Genomic DNA, 19,373 nt, shown 5'->3' on the forward strand with positions numbered 1-19,373 from the left:
GAAACAATCTAAGGTACAGAATATGCACTTGCTATGTGCCTGGTACTAAGCCAGCTCTGCAGACTCTACCTGCTTCATCCTACACTAATGCCTTGAATTACACATTCCTGCTGAGGAAAGAGCTGTTGGAATCTCCAATTCAGAGGCAAAGAAACAGACACGGGGAATCCACTAGAGGTTTGCACAAGTAGCTGAGAGGCAGGGCTGTAAGGTGAAACTAAACTCCCAGAAGCTGAGCCCAAACCCAGAATCCTCCGCCTTTCTGGTTCCCTGATGTATCAAGGTGCTACACAATGTTGGAAGTCAGCTTGTGGCCATTAACATTTAATTCATGAGCATTCCAGGGTCTGTTTACTTAGGCATCATACATAATTCACTATTTCTATGTTTTTGGCTTCTTTGTTTGGGGGCTGTGTTTTTTTGGACAGTATCTCCACGTTACCTAAAATGATTCTCTTCCCTTAGCCTCCACAGTAGTTGGACTATAGGTGCACACAAGCACAGCTGAGTTAAGTCAATACTGATTTTGAAATTACTTATGTGCTGGTCAGGTTTGTCTCTCTGGGCCCATGGCTTTAGATTTTTAATTTAATTTAATTTTTATTTATTTTTAAATTTTTTATTTATTATTTTTGTGTGTATGAGTATACTGCCTGCATGTATGCAAATGCACCTGTGTCGTGCAATGCACGAAAAGGGCATCAGATCCTCTGGAACTGGAGTTATGGACAGTTGCTAGCTGCCATTTGGGTGCTAGAAACCAAACCCAGGTCCTCTGCAAGAGCAGCCAGTGCTCTTAACCACTAAGCCAACACTCCAGCCCCAATTTTTTAAATTTTTTAGAGAGAGGAAAGACAGGCTATCTTATTTAGGGAAGAAGAGAACATAAGAGCTCTGGGCAGCAGCACCTTCTCCCCAGTGCCACTGTAGGTGACATGAGGGACAGAGGTCCCTTAGGATGCAACCACCTTCTGCCTCCCTGAAGATCACCCTGCAAATTCCCATCATCTTTCCTGGCTTATTGGCTCTTTGCTGCCTAGAAGGGTAAGTGTATACTCTCTGCTGTATCTCTGAGCACCCCATTACCTGGTCATACCCACCTCCATCCTCTAAGAACCCACTTCATCATAACAGCTAACAACTGCATGGCTTTATTTCCACTCAGTTGCAGTTAGTAACTGGATGATTATTAAAAGGTTACAAGACAGGAGAATCATGGCTTTGTCAAACTCCACATTTCTCATCTGTTATCATCCTACTTATAGGTCACATCCTGTCCCCAAGCTGCACAACTCCCAGGACACACCCACTTCCATGGCAGGAGAGTCACTTGTGGAAACTTTCCTTTTAAAAACAAGGTGAAAGGCAGAGAATGAAGAACACAGCACACATTACTCTGGGAAATGTCTATGTGAAGAGAAGAAATGAGTGGGCATTTAAGCCCATAAATCATGGGTCCTTTAAAGATTTGAGCACAGCTGTAGGAAGAGATTGAAAAGCAATGCATTTGGAGCTCTTATTTTTACTAACACTATATGGCATTACCCAGGTTCACAGGGGAAGAGGGTCTGCAGTTGGGTTCATACGGGCTGTGATCCAAGCTAACTCTGCTGCTGTGTACAGCTAGTGATTCATCTAACATCTCTGGGCCATGTCTACCTGTAGTGCAGGAATTCTATGTCCCATTGCTGCTGAAACAGAAACAAGGCACCCTGTGATAGCATAAAAAATATCTGGAGATGGAACATGGAACTGTCCCTGACACCAGGGGGAATTGCCATTGTCCATTCTCCAGTGTGGGTTCCAGAGCAAAGACGAGAAGACAGTGAGAAGGAAGAAGGAATGCCTGGCACGTGAGTTAGGAGAGGGTCTGGAAATACAGTCCTGTTCTCTGATACCCAAACCAATAGTCCTCCTGCCCTCTATGACTCTGTGCAGTGTTATCACATCTTTGGAGAAGGTCCCTGCCCACTAGACAGCAGTGACAATGACTCTGAAAGACTGCAGTGGCCCTAACATGCCAAAGGAAGAAGAGTTTGTGTTGGAACTTGTCTAGGGCCTCCCCTGAGGCCCAGGCCTGGTGGTGACTTTTCCTTGCCATTTTAGTGATCACAGTACACAATAGACACAGCCCTTCCTCAAAAAGGCTTCTGACTCAGCCTTTTGATTCATATTTACAGTATAATCACCCCAAAGTAAGGCATGGAAGAGGAGATTTGAGAAGGGGAAGTCAGTTCACTGAATCCACTGACTCCTTGAACTTTCCGGTTGATGATGGTGAAAGGTCTATTCCACTTCTCTCCCAGGGCCCCAGCCCTACTCAGATGGACCCGTACACCACCACCCCAGATACCTCACCTTTCGGAGATCTCCTCCTTGGCAGTACTCCATGGCGAGTAAAGGCAAATCATTGGGTGCCAAGTTCTGCATCCCCTCAGGGACATCCCGGGCAGCCACTACATTGGGATGGTTCAGCCTACGAAGGAAGAAAGCCAAGTTTCAGCTCAAACCTATCCCCTTCATTCCGTGTCTTAGCCAGTCTCACCTCCCAACAAAGACATAGAATAACTAGTCTCCTCAGGAAGTAAACAGAAGATGGGGTTCAGGAATAGAAGATTTACCTGGTACACTGGTCAGTTAGCATACATTTATTCAGCCTCCCTTAGCACTCTGAACTTAAACACCCTACAAATATGTCACATTCCATTTAATTGTCTTTAAAGTATTCTATTTTAACTCTTCATTGTACTATAAGACTGCTTTTAACACAAGACAACAGGGACTTCCAAACTCATGTCATTCAAGGATAACATGGGCATGCATATGGACATACAATGAAGAAGACACCTGCACTTTTTCCTCTTTTTAAGAAGTGAGCAGACTGATTCTTTTTTAAATTTTATTTATTATTTTTATGTGTATGAGTGTATTGCTTGCATGTAGGTAGGTGCGTCTTTGTTGTACAATGCCCACGGAGATTAGAAAAGGGAGTCAGATCCCCTGGAACTGGAGTTACAGACAGGTGTTAGCTGCCATGTGGGTGCTGAAAATCGAACCCGGGTCCTCTGCAAGAGCAGTCAGTGCTCTTAACTGCTGAGCCATCTCTCCAGCCCTGACTATTTTGAGCTGACTCTTAGAGTGCTCACCTACAGGTCCTACCAGTTGGAAGGACAGCATCTACCTAGGACAGATTTTCTCTTCACAGTGTAATATCCACAGAGGGCAGACAGCAGTAAGGAGTCACATGCCACTGTGGAATCAGAAACACAGGGAAAAGAAGGGATTCTATAGAAGGAGTCACACGCCACTGTGGAATCAGAAACACAGGGAAAAGAAGGGATTCTATAGACAAATGAAAATACACCATGATGACTATTTTAATTAACTTATTACTTACGTAATTTTTGAGACAGGGTCTTACATTGCCTATTCTAGTCTCAAACTCCTGGACTCAACTGATCCTCTGGTCTCCACATCCCAAATAGCTGGGCCTATCGGAGCATACTATCTTGCCTGATTATGATGGCTATCTTAAATTAGTTTACGTAAAAAACTGACCATAGGGGGCTGGAGAGATGGCTTAGTAGTTAAGACAATTATCTGCTCTTGCAGAGGACCCAGGTTCAATTCCCAGCACCCACATGGTGGCTAACAACCATCCATAACTCCAGTTCCAGGGGATCTGATGCCCTCTTCTGACCTAAACAGGCAATGCATGAAACGGGTACACTCATACACATGCAGGCAATACACTCATGCGCATAAAATAAAAATAATAAAAACTGACCATAATGCCCAATGTACTGTCTAAATGTTACTCCCCTAGAAGACTGTAGAAGAGGACAGTCACCTATCTGCATAGCCTGATGGAGGAGACTTAGGATTCTTTTCTCTAGATGCAGCAGGTAGAACAGTGCTGTGGCTTTCATTCCAGCATTGCAAGCTGTGGAAATGGTTCCTCCAACTGTGAGCCCAGCCTCACCTTCTCATGATCTGGATCTCTAGACACCAGCGATCTCGGTTCTTTGGGCTGAGTTCCTGTCGGCACTGCTTGATTGCGATTTGTTCACTTGTCTCCTACAGAAAAGGCAAACTGGGGATTAGCAGAATGAACAACGCAACAGGTAACCAGTTCTGAGCAATTAGTGGCCACACAGGCATTCCTGAGAGTCCTTGGTCACCTGCTCTGTCTGGTTGTGCTCCTCAGCAGCCCACCTCTCATCCTGCTCAACTCCCTCTTCATCAACCTATTTATAGACCACAAATTCTTCAAGCTTTGTTCTGTCTCTATTTCTTCCACAAATCTCTGCTGCCCATTCCTTCCCAGGGACTTCTATTTCTCTCTTCAGCCCCCAATTGCTGCTATATTAAGTTAAACCATACAACATTGTTGGTGACTGGCCACCTTCAAATATAAAAATGGCACTTCCATATGACTCAACCTAACTATGGCACAGTGAGTGTCTCCACTGTTTCACACAAGAGTGTTGTCTCTTCAGAGAGAAAACAAGCATGGGCGAGATAATCAATGGGATACAGATCAGCTCAAATTCCAACTCTTTTTTTTTTCACCAAGTATGTAACCTTTAGGCAAACCACAAATTGACTGTGTATTGATTTATGAAATAGGAATACTGAGTCTCACCGTTCAAGTTTATAATTAAAACAAAAACACAGCAGTGTCTATGCACAGCAATTGCCTAACAACTCTATAAGCAGATAGTCCATATCATGATGCATGTACTCCTCTGAAGCTTGGTTTCAACCTAACTTTCCAACCATTGTCCCCAGGATCAGGTACTGATGCTACATCTAGACTAGCCCATCTGCCCCAGTCCCTGCTTTTCAAGGCCTGTGCTCTGGCTTCCACTAGTCACAGTGTGTTTGAGTTCAGCCTGGGATGTATGAGACCCTGTCTCAAAATAAATAAGTATGTATATAAAAAATAACAAGGAAACCACAATGGAGAATATTGTGGTAGTTACTAGTGTAGTTTCATGAAGTTTACAAATTTTATACTTCATAACATACATTTATACATGTAATGTAAAAAATCCAACCTGATAAACTGTCACATGCTAACTAAGAAGCTGGCTCTGGAAGCAGAGTAGATTCTTCTACCCACATTTCAGACATGCTTTGAGACATGCCTGTCTCAAAGTCTTCTAAGACCACTTGTTCAGGAACAGATGGGCTGGTCCCCTGGCCCAGGGAGAAAGGAGAATAGCAAAATAGCCCAAGAGTAAAAACATTGTGCACTTGAGAACAAAGGAGAATAAATCATTTGAGAAAAAAATATGTGCCCTTGAGATCAGCTAGAGGTTATTACTGCATGGTGTAAAAATGCCTGTGGTGGGAATAGAAAGGCAGAAAAGAAGCCTATCCATGGAGAGAATGCTCTGTTCTGCCTGGGAACCTCTCATTAGGGATTATAGGCTGGCATCACCACGCCCACTTTCTATGGTTTTGGGGATCAAATCCTCCAGCATGATGATTTCAGCAGAGCTTCCCCATTAGACGCAGAAAAGGCCTCTAACAAAACTCAAAATGCCTTCATGATAAAAGTCCTAGAGAGAACAGGACTGGAGGGAACATATCTCAACATAATCACAATATATGACAAATCTACCACCAACATCATCCTAAATGAAGAAAAACTTAAAGCAAGCCCATTAAAATCAGGAATGACACAGAGCTGTCCACTATCTCTACTCTTTTTCAATATAGCGCTTGAAGTCCTAGCTAGTGCAATAAGACAAGAAAGGGAAATTAAATATACAAATAGGGGAAAAAAGTCTAATTATCCCTATTTGTAGATAATGGTATTATACATAAGTGATTCCAAACAAATTCCACCATAAGACTTCTAGAAATGATCAACACTTTCAGTAAAGTCACAGAATATAAAATTAACTTGAAAAAAATCAGTAGCCTTTCTATTTACAAATAACAAGTATTCTGAGAAAGAGACCATGGAAACATTTCCATTCACAATAGCCTCAAAAAAATAAAATATCTAGGAATAAACGTAACCAAGGACATGAAAAGACTTTTGCAATGAAAACTCTAAATCCCTAAAGAATGAGACTGAGGCAGACATTAGAAAGCTGACAGAACTCTCATACTCAAGGATTAGTAGAATTAATACTGTGAAAATGACCATTCTACCAAAAGCAATTTACAGATTCAATGAAATCCCAATCAAAACCTCCGTGACATTCCTCACAGAAATAGAGAAAACCATCCTAAAATTCATATGGAAGCACAAAAGACCCTGGATAGCCAAGCAATGCTGAGAAAACCAACAATGCTAGAGGGATTACCACACCAGATCTCAAGCTATATTAAATCTATAGTAATAAAACCAGCATGGTACTGGCACAAAAACAGACATATAGATCAATGGAACAAAACAGACCCAAACACGAGTGCACATTAATTACAGCCATCTGATATTTGACCAAAAATGCACACTGGAGGAGCTGGAGAGATGGCTCAGTAAAGAGCATGTATTACTCTTCCAGAGGATCTGAGTTCAATTCACAGCACCCATGTTGAACAGCTAGCTCAGAGGCTTGTAAATCCAGCACAGCACTCCTGTGCACAAACCCTCACACACACACACACACACACACACACACACACACACACACACAAAACTAAAAACTAATAAAATAAAAATAAATACACACTGGCAATAAGACAGGATCTTCAACAAATGGTGCTGGGAAAACTGGATCTCCACATACAGAAGAATGAAATTAGGCCCATATCTGTCACCCTTCACAAAAGTCAACCCCAAATGGATCCAAGACCTCAATGTGAAACCTGAACAACTGAAACTGTTGTAAGAAAACATAATATTCTACAAGGACTTTCTAAACTAGATTTCATTTGCACAGGAATTAAGGCCAACAATTAACAAATGGGACCTCATTAAATTAAAGAGCTTCTTATAGCAAAGGATATGATCAATCAAGTTAACAGGAAGCCCAGAGTGAAACAGACTCTTTACCAGCTATACATTTAATAGAGGATTAATATACAGACTATACAAAGAACTTGATTAAAAAACTGGATCTGAATCCAAACAGAGTTCTTAAAAGAAGAAATAAAAATGGCTTAAGAAATATCTTAAAATGTGCTCAATATCCTTAGCAATTAGGGAAATGAAAATTAAAACTTCTTTAAGATTTTTATCTTACCCCAGTCAGAATGCCTAAGATCAAGAAAACAACTGATGACAAATGATGGTGAAGATGTCGGAAAAGGGAACCTTACTCACTGCTGGTGGAAATCAGTGTGGAGAATTCTCAAATAAGCTAAAAGTAGATTACCATATGACCCAGCTGTACCACTCCCTGGCACATACCCAAAGTGTTAAGAGTTAAGAGAGAAGAAAAAGGAAGGAGTTTAAAGTTTAAAAATAAGTCAGAGCCAGACCTGCCACAGGCAAGGAATATATCCTCTTTATTCAGAGAACACAGCAAAGCAAAGACACCATCCACAGAAACAGGCATCTGAAACCCAGGGAAGAGACTTTGAGGTTTTTATAAGAAAGCTACCAGACAGCGGCAGCTCACAGGCATTATTAGTGCCAGGCTCTGATGTCCTTGGGGTGATTAAAGGTCTTCTTCTTCCTAAGATTATTTTCTCAGGCAGGGCAAGTGAGTTATCCATGGCACTAAAGGAGACAGGGTGGCTCCATAAACAGTTTCTCAATCCAGGGAGTGATAAGGGTTGAGCAAGGCCAGGCCATCAATTTAGGACCAATTGGCCAGTTTGAGGAGTTTACGTTTGTATGGCTTCCTTTACTTTGGACTTTTGACTCTCCTTAATTCACACATTCTATCACATAGGACTCTATATCCTACTACAGAGATACTGGCTCAGCCATGTTCATGGCCACTCTTTTTATAATAGCTAGGAAATGAAATGAAAACCTCAGTGTGCTTTCAGCTGATGAATGGATAGTGAAAATGTCACACACACACACACACACACACACACACACACACACACAAAATGGAATTCTGTTAAGCTGTAAAGAAAAACAAAATCATGAAATGTACAGGTAAATGATGGAACTGGGAAAGATTATGCTGAGTAAGGTAACCCAGGCAAGACCCAGAAAGACAAATGCCATATAATCTTTCTTATTTGTAGATTCTAGTTCCAAATCTTTAGACATAAGTATATAACCTGAAGTACTCACAAAAGCCAGGCAAGCAGAAAGGGACCATGTGGGAAGGGGAAGAGAAGAAGATCCAGACAGAAGAATAGTAGCACACAGGTAGTGTCCAAGGGGAAATGGGAAAAATGGGTATTGTCCAGTGGTTTCCTGAGATAAAAATCTTCCTCAATAGTATGCTCTCAGAGCAGGTAGAGCATTGCATCCTATTGGGAAACTTGTTAAGCTTAGGAAGTAAACAACTGAATAGCTCCAGGTAGGCCCTGGAACTGACCAGGTTCACTAGGACCCTCTGTGAGAGACTCTTAGACAAGCTGAGCTGCTTGGAAAGGCTTGGCTCGACTGCGCTACCTGGAAAGGACACTCTCCAACCTGTTGAGCTGCCTGCAGGCTGTGAAGCGCACTCCAGGTTCCCTGCTTTCATGAACTGTCCACCATGTTGGGGTGGATTTTTGGTGATGCATCTGTCTTTGAGTCACTGCTGCTCCTGTAAGTAACCCCTCACCTATACTCCTATGAGTAACTCCAATAAACTCATTGGTTTACTACATTGGTGATAAAATGTGTGAAGAGCCATGGGTCTAATTAGGAAAGCACTATAACCATAAATCCTTTAAAGTGGCTAACTGGCCCTAAATTGGCAGCCTGGCCTTGCTCAAGTCTTATCAACTTGGACTGAGAGAGGCTGTTACGGAGCCCACCTGTCTCCTTTAGTGCTATAGATAAACTGCCTGCCTGAGAAAATAACCTTGGGAAAAGAGATCTTTAAGGACACCAGACCCTGGCACGGAGTTAACTCTTGCAGTTGTGTGCAGCAAAGTTCCTACACAAGTCCAGACTCTTCCACCATGCATTGAAGATACCCGCTCTGCTCAGAAGAGCTTATCAGACTTCACTATGTTTCTTGGGTAGAGGAACACATTCCTTTCCTGTTGCAGGTCTGGCTCTGACTCTTACTTTACTTCAAACGCCTTCCTTTTTCTAATAGGTGGCATCCTTAATTTAGTGTGTCGCTGGCTCCCCATCTGGGGTGAATAGATGTTTATTCAGGTCTCCTCAGGAACAGTGTCACACAATAATGGCAGGAGTGACTTTAACTGAAGAGGAGGTTCAGTAATAGAAGGAGAAGGAGAAATAAATAACACTAAGGGTTTCCGATGGAGGCTGTAAGCACCTAATTTGATGGTGTTTGCCACCTAGCTGCACTCATTTGTTCTTTTACTATTGTTAGCTATAGACTTAAAAAATGCACCCATTCAAAATCAGAAATACAGCTATTGTAGGTTATTCTCTGTTCAGAACAAGTTCAGTTTCTACACATAAAAGGCAAAGAACTACAGATAAGAATTATGCAATTTGGGAGTCTTTTAGATAGACCCACTGAAGGGGTACCCCAATCACCTCACCCTGCGTCCCTGTTCAGCATGGAAGAAGCCAGAGCGGTCTGCGTCTTGATTCCCTATCGGCAATTTCGGTAACCTCTTCAGAGGATGGTGTGATAAGAATAGGAGGTAGGTTATTGTAGGGTAGGCTAGGCAGTTAGGGTAAAAAGACCCCAAAGAAAAGTAGCCAGTTTCTTGGCTAAAAATCAAAATGTCCTTGGGCCTCTTAGCAACATACTCTGTTCCAAAGGCCAAAAATGTCTAAAGTATTTGGGAGCTCTTATCTAACCCTTAAAGATTTTAGGATTATCTCTTTGGAGGGGAATGTTAAGAGTAGCAAAAAGCCCCATTGAAAGAAAGAAAGAAAGAAAGAACATGAAGTTGTCAGAAAAAAAGTGATGGGGAGATATGGGGGGTGTTGGAAGGGAGCGGGCGTGGATTTGATCAAAACACCTTATATGCACATATGAAATTCTCAATAAAGATTTTTTTAAGTTAAAAAAAATAAAAGGCAAAGAACTACAATTCTAAAGTCCTTCAAAATCAACTCGAATCAGAATAGATAATACTGTCGACCCCTGTAAAGGATGTCCTAGAGGCCCTGACAGACCACTTTCATATTTTATTAAAAGGATCCTAAATACTGTTAAGTATACAATTCATAAAGCACTGAGTAGGACTTAAAATGACAGGAGAGGACTGTGTAAGACTTCCCAGTGTCCAGTTGGCTGTCCTTAGGGTTACCCAATTGCACCACAACATCGTATTTACCAGAACAGCCAAAAATCACTGAAGGACTTAGGAGCCTCCTGGTAAGAAAAGCAACAATGAAAATCTCCACATACAACCAGAAGTTATCTAAGATGACCACTGAATTATCTATCAATAAACCAACCCTAAAACTGATGTTTAATATTGAAAGCCTCAGAAAGAGTGGTCATTGCCACTCCAATGCCAGAGAACAGCTATTACAATACCTCTAAAACATTCTCAGAAGCTGTTTTTAATTCAAGTTTACTGCTTAAGCTCTCTGAGAGGCAGCTCTCTCTATGCCTAGTTTTCTGGTTAACAGTTATAGTCATATGATCTATATTGTACATAATCCATGGAAAAATCATAAAGCAGTAGTTTCTGTATACTTCAAATATGCAATCTAAATCCCAACTAAAGCTAGAGCATAGGCCCTGTCCACCAGAAACCACACACCTGCTAGGAGTCACTCCCCACCCTTCCCTGAGGTATCTCCAGCCCTCAGCTGCCAGCAATCTACTTGCTGTCTGTTCTGGACATTTTGTGTAAGTGGAGCCATACAGACTCTCCAGACAAGCATTCTCACTTTTCCTACAATTCATTCATGCTATGTCCACTTCTGTGACCTCAAGATCCAACTCAGTCCAGCCTGCAGGATGTGTGGTTAACTATGTTCTTTCCTAGCAGTTTTTTTTGGTCTGTTAGAATCCTGATTTTTGGCCTGGATTCTGAGGGTCTCTCTGAAGAACTGATTTCCTTAAAAAATCATCCACCTTATTGCTTCTGAATCGATCAGTGCAGTTATACAGCTGACCCTCAGAAGCTCATGTATGCTTTTCAAGCATACAAAGGAGATTGTATCAGAAAGCATTTCTCTAATCAATGTATAGACTCTGCCACAGCCTGTAAAATTCTGCACCCTCGGAGTTGGAGAGATGGTTCGGCGGTTGAGAGCACTGGCTGTTCTTGCAGAGGACCCAGGTTCAAATCCCAGCAACCAACTGTCCATAACTCCAGTTCCAGGGGATCTGACACCCTCTTCAGACCTCCGTAGGCACTGCATGGCACAAGTGCACCTACATACATGCAGGCAATACGTACATACACATAAAATAAAAATAATAAAATATTTAACAAAATTCTGTACCCTCTACATCATAAGCTTCCCTATTTACCTGCCTATTCTCAAACTGACTGGAATGTGGTCTTCAAGTTTCATTTCCTATCAGTGTTCATATTCAAATATATATTTTTTTAATTTTTTAAAAATACATTTAAAAAATTTTTTATTTTATGTGTATGTGTATATTGCCTGCATGTAGGTAAGTGTACCCATGTCGTGCAATGCCCGCGGAGGTCAGAAGAGGACACTGGATTCCCTGGAACTGGAGTTCCTGACAGTTGTTAGCTGCCATGTGGGTGCTGAGATTCGAACCGGGTCTTCTGCAAGAACAACCAGTGTTCTTAACTGCTGAGCCATCTCTCCAGCCCTATTTTTAACTTTTTTTTTTTTTGCCTAGTTTTAGGGTAGTTTCACTAACAGTAGCTCTGACTAATGCTGTATGCTATGGTTGGAATGTTGAGATTTAATTGCCTTTGTAACAGTATTAAGAGTTGGGACTGCTGAGAGGTTCATAAGGCAGGGTGGCTATGGGGGTTAGCTTGGTCTCCTCTAGTCTCTTTGTCCTTCCACCCTCCACCACATGAGAGCGCAACAGGAAAGCCCTCATCAGATATCAGTTCTTTGAACTTAACCTTTCTACTCTCCAGAACTGCAAGAAAATAATTTTTGTTCATTATAAACTACTCGGTCTCTACCTCCCCACACATGCTCATACAAGCAACCTTAATAAACTCAATGGACTACACACACACACACACACACACACACACACACACACACACACACACAGAGAGAGAGAGAGAGCGAGATCAAGTAGGAAGGGGACTTGTTGATAAGAAGGGATCAGTGGAAAGGAGGGTAAGAAGAGGTAATGAGGGTGAATATGATCAAAATGTATTATATACAAGTATGAAATTGTCAAATAACAAATTTTTAAACTTTTTTTTTTTAAAGAAACAAGGCAGGGATGTTGGGCCATGGTGGTACACACCTTTAATCCAAGCACTTGGAGGCAGAGGCACACAGATCTGTATGAGATAGAGGCCAGCCTGGTCTACATAGCAAATTCCAGGCCAGCTGGGCTATAAGGAAGACCCTGTCTTAAAAAAACAAAAATAAAAAGAATGAAAAAGAAATAAGGTGGGGCTGGAGAGGTGGGTCAGTGGTTAAGGTCACTGGCTGTTCTTGCAGAGGACCCACCTTCAGTTCCCAGCACTTACATGGCGGTTCCCAACTGTCTATAACTCTAGTTCCAAGGGACCTGAGGCCCTCTTCTAGTCTCCACAGGTATTGCATATTGCATATACATGGTATACATCCATATATGTGGGCAAAACACTCATACACATAAATAAAATCTAAAAAAGAAATATTATTTTCCAAATGCTTGGAAGATGACAGAACTACAGGCAACAGAAACAACAGTTCAGTGAAAGATGCTATGACTTGAGAACGACATTGAGTCTTCAAACTAGAAGGCTGATGAATCTGCACACATCTAATTTCCACTTGCACAATAGTGTATTTCCTATTGCTGTTGTAAAAAATTAACTATAAACCTAGTGCTTAAAAAAGGGCAAATTTATCTGCATAGTTCTGAGCATCAGAAATCTGCAGTGAGTCTCCCTGGTCAATATCAAGATGATAGCAGAGCTGTGTTCTCTTCTGGAGGCTTTATAGGGGATCATCTGTGCCCTTTTGCAGGTTCTAGAACCCAGGCATACTCTTTGGCTAATGGCCTTTTACTCTGTCCTTAAATCCAGTTGCATTTAAAGATAGCCAGTTGCATCTATCTCACCTAGTATCACTCTGACATTGACTTTCCTGCCTCCTTTTCACTGTTCAGGACCCTTGTAATGACACTGGGTTTACCTACATAATTCACCTTTGGAAGGCCAGTTGATAAGCATCCTTGATTTCCCTTTGCCATGCAACCTCACATTATAAAGATTCTGGAGACTAAGGCATGATATCTTTGGGCAAGGGGCACACTCTGTTCATATAAACAACATGACAGATGATCAGATCCATTATGATTTAAGGAACGTGTCAGGCTACTCACTGTGTAACTGTAGTCTCTTTCCCAATACAAATATTATAGCTAACACAGTTGTCAGCTAGCCCAACCCAGAAGCCAGGATAAACTTTTTAAAAATTTTTATTTATTTATTTATTTATTTAATTTTATTTTTTTATGTGTATGTGTGTACTGGCTGCATGTAGGTAAGTGTACCCGTGTCATGCAGTGCCTGCAGGGGTCAGAAGAGGCTGTTGGATCCCTTGGGACTGGAGTTACGGACAGCTGTTAGCTACCATATGGGTCCTGGGATTCGAACCCGGGTCTTCTGCAAGAACAACCAGTGTTCTTAACTGCTGAGCCATCTCTCCAGCCCCAGGATAAACTTTTATAATGAAGACTGACATTGAAGAATGAAGATGTGAAAATGGCCCTTCAATCTCCAAACTTAAAAACTGAAAATAGTGAACTAATATGTCTTTGACTAACTGAGCATAAAGACTAGAACTAACTTTCTACCTGTGACCAACTCAGCTTAGCCTTATAGTTGCAGGGGAACCCTAACTTCCAGGGTCTAGGAATGTGTGAGATAGAAAACAATCTTGGGGCTGACCAGGAGAAGTCATACTAAAGAAGGTATATGGTTGGAATTTAAATAGAGATATATTCCAATATAGCTTATTTATTAGTGTGTTTCTCTCTCTCTCTCTCTCTCTCTCTCTCTCTCTCTCTCTCTCTCTCTTTCCCTTTTATCACTTAACTTTCTATGATTCTGCTTCCCCAGCTATAAATGGAAATTAGAGTTATTGTCAACACTGGAAGTAAATAAAGAAAAGGTTGGGGTGTACAGCTCAGGGCTGGGCAAAACAAACAACAAAACAAGTAAAACCAGAATATAAGATACCTAGCCTGATGCTGGCATTCAATAGGTTTGCAATAAATGATGAGGCTGATTCTTAGGGATCACGTCTCTGACTTAGGCTCTTTTAAACAATTTCTCCTGAGATAGCTACAAACATTCTCTTGCTATATTATAGACATCATAAAGCACATGGAACAACAAGAAAATGCATGATGCTAACTAAGCACAACTACTATATCTTGGTTGCATTCTTCAAGAAGCTTGGAACAGAAGTATAGCCAAAAGAATACATGCTGCATCTTCTGATCTTAGATGCAGATTAAAGGATACTCCTAGGCACCCAAGGCAGCCCTCAGGCTTTCACCAAGGAACAGCTCTTGGAGATGGTAGAGAGCTTCTCAGATGATGCATGTTCATCAGCAGCATCACTATCTGTCAACACCTGACCTCATCCCTATCCTGATCTCCTCCACCTTCTATTACACCCCAAGTCCTGTCCATTTTACCCTTGAAGATCTCTTAATCTGCCTCCTTCGCCTCACTGTCATTACCATCAGGCTAGTCTCCTACCTGGACTCCTCAAAATGCTTCATAACTGATCTCCCTATATCACTGGGGACCAATACGAAAGTTCAATGTTAAATATTTAGGAGTTTGCTAAGAGCTGCCTGTTCAACAACTAGTGGCTTGAATTCAGCCATGGTGGGATTATATTATCCCATGAAACTAGGAATAAAGGTGCTTTGGTTTGGTTGGTTTTTTGTCTGTTTTCCAGATAGGTGGCAAAGGTTTTTCAGTGTATCACTTACTGCCTGGCCTCTTCCAATCTGTCCTTACAATCAGGATGAGCTTCCCTTCAACACTTGCTGTCTCCAACTACTTATGAACCAAAAGAAAACTTCCTAGGCTTAAGCTGTCCATGAGCTCCCACACAGTCTAACCCCACCTTCTGCCTTCAAACTGTGTTGGGTCTCCGGGACCCTCATAATTGTGGCATAACTTATGACGAGGCCTATTGTAACTTCCTGAGCCTGACTAAAGTTTGGCGACCTGTCTCTGGCCGGTCACTTCCTCATGGAGGTGACTCACCAGGGCCCGACCTCTCCCCAATCACAGCTGGCGTGGCCAATTCCCAGTGGCTCACAGTCATTGCCCCAGATGATGTACACCTTTGCCCTTCCCTTTTCCACACCCCTTTTTGATTAAACTATATAAGGTAATGCCTGACGCAATAAAGTGAGTTCCTGCCTCGACAAGACTCCCGACTCGGTGTGGTTTTTGAGTCGCCGACACTCACCATCCCGCTCAGCCCCTAAGAGAGGAACATAGGCTGGTCCTGGCCTCTCTCCCTGTGCCATACCTGTCGGAGAGCGATCCGACAGATTGGTGCCCCGTGTGAGGAGCTGCCTATCACGAAGTTCACTGACGGGCCAATCAGTACCCCCATAAATTATGGGAAAGTCCAATTCTAAGCCTGACCCCTCTTTAGATTCCCTCAGGGTCCTGCTCAAAAGCAGGGGCCTTGACCTCTCAGACAGCCAGGCCCTCCAGGCATGGGGATGCTTGCTAAAGATCGCACCCTGGCTTCTGGAGAGCAATCTCTTTGATTGGGATACTTGGGATAGAGTTGAAAAGTTGATCAGATGGGCCCAGGTAGAAAAAGGGGAGATCCCTCCTCTGGGAGCGCTCCCCACAGTGTCAGCCTTAAAAGGCTGCTTCCCTCCCCACCCTCCAAAATCAAAAGCAGTGGGGGCCCCGGCCAAGGCTGCTGACCTGGTCCAGGAGATGCCACCAAGCCCAAAGCCTGATCCTAGGCCCCCCCTCCAGCCCCCATGAACTAACCTCCAACTGTCTTGCCATCCTTCAGGAAAACAATTTTAAGGTGGCCCCTAATAAAATTCAAAACATTCCACCTTTTAAGATACTGGGCACTATGTTATCTATAGATGCTGTTTTGCCCACTAAGCCTCAGCTTTCCGTTCAGGATACTTATAAACTGCCCCAACTTCAAAAGTTATTAGGGGAAATTAATTGGCTTAGACCCTGGATACCCATCACCACTGAGGAGTTGGTTCCCTTATTTGACCTCTTGTGAGGCCTTGAGTTAACCTCCAGGGTAAAGTTACCACCCCAGTGCCTACAAATTCTAGCTAAAATCCAACAATCCATAAATGAGGCTACTCTAAGAAGATTTGATCCTGACGCCCCCATGTCTCTTTATCTTTTCATTGGCAGTACACTGTGCACCACTCTTGGCACAAGAGGGTGAGCCCATACAATGGATCCATTTATCTGTGGGTGGAACTCCTCGAGTTTATTCCATGGTCAACCAAATTGCTGATTGCATTATCAAGGGTAGGGACACAGCAGTCTGGTTGTTCGGCATTGAGCCTCATACCATTATCACCCCCTATAGATTGACAGATTTTACATGGCTTCAAAGAAATGACGAGAGAATCGTGCTGGCTCTGGAGGGATTTTTGGCAAAATTGACTGCCACTATGGCCCTTATAAGTGGATGAGCTCCTTCTCAAGGTTGGAGTGGGAGCCCCCTATTCCTATTCAACCCAATCCTGAATTCCTGTGTTTACTGATGCAGGGCATCTGGGAGCCTCTTTGGTCATCTATCCTCCCCTAAAACAGGGACAAACTCCTGTACCCATTAAATCAGTCTCCCGCCAGGTTGAGGGATTGCCACAACTTAAAGAGCTCTTTGCTGTTGGACTCCATATCTGAGCCTTTCAACCTATTTTCAGCTTATATGTGGTTAATTTACTGCCCCACCTAGTGGAGGCTCATATTAGATTGGACTCCAACCCAATATCTCCTCTGATGATTCAGGCCCGTGCTCTACTTAAACTTAGGGTAAATCCAATATACCTCTATCATCTTAGAGGCCACCAAAATTTGCCTGGATTTCTGACAGAAGGAAATAAAATAGCTGATCAACTGGCCTCTTCACATCAGTGTCACACAGTCTCTGAGGCTACCCAATTTCACCAACTGACCCATGTCAACTGGAGAGGACTCAAAAATTACCCCATGTGACAATCAAAGACCTAAAGAAAATTATACGCACCTGTCAATTTTGCCAACCTTTTCTTCAGGTCCCCCCCTCTTCAAAATTCGGGTACCAACCCTAGAGGCCTTCAGCCTAACAACCTCTGGCAGATTGATGTCACTCACTATGCCCCTTTTGGAAAACTTAAGTATATCTTCCTGTCAGTTGATTCCTTCTCGTGTGCCTGCTGGGCGACAGCACACCCCGGGGAAAAGGCCAAACACGCAATCAGCCATATGCTTCAATGTTTCGCCACCCTTGGTCTACCTGATCAAATTAAAACAGATAATGGCCCATGCTTTATAAGCAAGCCCTTCTCAGAGTTCCTTCAAACGTGGAAGATTTCACACTCCACGGGCATTCCTTATAACCCTAGGGGACAAGCCATTGTGGAGAGAGCCAATCAAACCCTAAAAATCCAATTACAAAAACAAAAGGGGGAGTCCCTGCCTCCACATGATCAACTAAAAAAGGCCTTATTTACCTTAAATATTCTAAATTTTTCCAAAGAAGACAAGTGTTTGTCCCCCTTCCAAAAACATTGGTCCTTATCTACCAGCTACAGCTCCATTCTGGTCAAATGGAGAGACCCGCTCACTGGACCATGGAGAGGACCAGACCCACATCTTACAGTGGGAAGAGGGTTTTGGTGTGTATTCCCTCAAAATGAAAAGAGACCCCTCTGGGTGCTGGCGAGGGATATTAAATATTTTCCCCGACAACATCATGATGATAACCCATCCAGGGAGTGTTTCACCCCTGAGGATGATTCTTCTGTTTCTCCCTCAGGGACAATAAAGGATGTGGATGCTGTTACTCCTGACACTTCTGATTCCCATCCCACCCAGCGATCAAGGATTTGGAGACCCCAATGCTGTAGCGAGGCGACTAGAGGCCCGATATGGAAAGCCCTGAAAAGTGCTGCTTTTATGCCAATAGATCCGGGATCATTCCTCATCCATCCGCTCGTGCCTCCTCCTTCTGCGCGGCTTGCTCCCGCCCATTCTCTACCTATCACAGCTTTCTCTGGCCTCCTACAAGGAGACCCCAGAGGAAATTCTTAAGGGGTTCAAGAAAACCTACTCTGGACTGGTTTACATAGCTTTTTACCCTACCTCCTCCCTCTACTCGGCCCCCTTCTTACGCTTCTCCTTCTCCTTATTTTCGGACACTGTATATTCAATAAGTTCATGGGGTTTGTTCGTCAGAGAATACAGGCATTCAAATTACATCAAGTCGAGGTGCATTATCACAGGCTCGCTAGTCAGGAGCCAAGCTCCCATGATTGGCCATCTTCATACGATTGCCCATCCCCTGCCCTCCATGTAGCCAATGATGGGTAAGACCCTCCCAGGCTGATGAACCTAAGACAGGGGCCATGAAAAACAATCATGGTTACCCAAGGACGGGCAACTTCAGTATCTGAGGAGAGGCAACCTAAGACAGGGCATGGAGAGGCACCTTGGCGGATGAGATTCATAACACCCAGTGATGGGTAAGATCTCCACAGGGGAGACAACCTAAGACAGGGGTTGTGTTTCTCCGCCGCTAAAACAAAAGTAAAAGGGGGAATATGTTGGGTCTCTGGGACCCTCATAACTGTGGCATAACTTATGACGAGGCCTATTGTAACTTCCTGAGCCTGACTAAAGTTTGGCCACCTGTCTCTGGCCGGTCACTTCCTCGTGGAGGTGACTCAGAGACTGCCTCTCCCCAATCACAGCTGGCTTGCCCAATTCCCAGTGGCTCATAGCTATTGCCCCAGATGACATACACCTTTGCCTTTCGCTTTTCCACACCACTTTTTGTTTAAATTATATAAGGTAATGCCTGACACAATAAAGTGAGTTCCTGCCTCGACAAGACTTGCGGAGGTGACTCAACAGGGCCTGACCTCAGACTGCCTCTCCCCAATCACAGCTGGCGTGGCTAATTCCCAGTGGCTCACAGCCATTGCCCCAGATGACATACACCTTTGCCCTGACAC

General features: G+C 43.1%; 1 protein-coding gene across 7 annotated transcripts in view; it reads right to left on the reverse strand.

The window, feature by feature from the left end:
• The window catches only part of Ikbkb (inhibitor of nuclear factor kappa B kinase subunit beta), a 67,118-nt gene that overhangs the window by 44,640 nt on the left and 3,105 nt on the right, over positions 1 to 19,373 (reverse strand). For all 7 annotated transcript variants that reach the window (XM_008824232.3, XM_008824236.3, XM_008824234.3 and 4 more), the window contains exons 3-4: positions 3,983 to 4,077; positions 2,359 to 2,476 (exon numbers count right to left, since the gene is read on the reverse strand). In XM_008824232.3, coding sequence (XP_008822454.1) covers positions 2,359 to 2,476; positions 3,983 to 4,077 — 213 coding nt within the window. The remainder of the gene's footprint in view (positions 1 to 2,358; positions 2,477 to 3,982; positions 4,078 to 19,373) is intronic.

This window comes from Nannospalax galili, unplaced genomic scaffold (assembly GCF_000622305.1).
Source record: "Nannospalax galili isolate Female #2095 unplaced genomic scaffold, S.galili_v1.0 scaffold569, whole genome shotgun sequence".
Lineage (NCBI taxonomy): Eukaryota > Metazoa > Chordata > Mammalia > Rodentia > Spalacidae > Nannospalax > Nannospalax galili.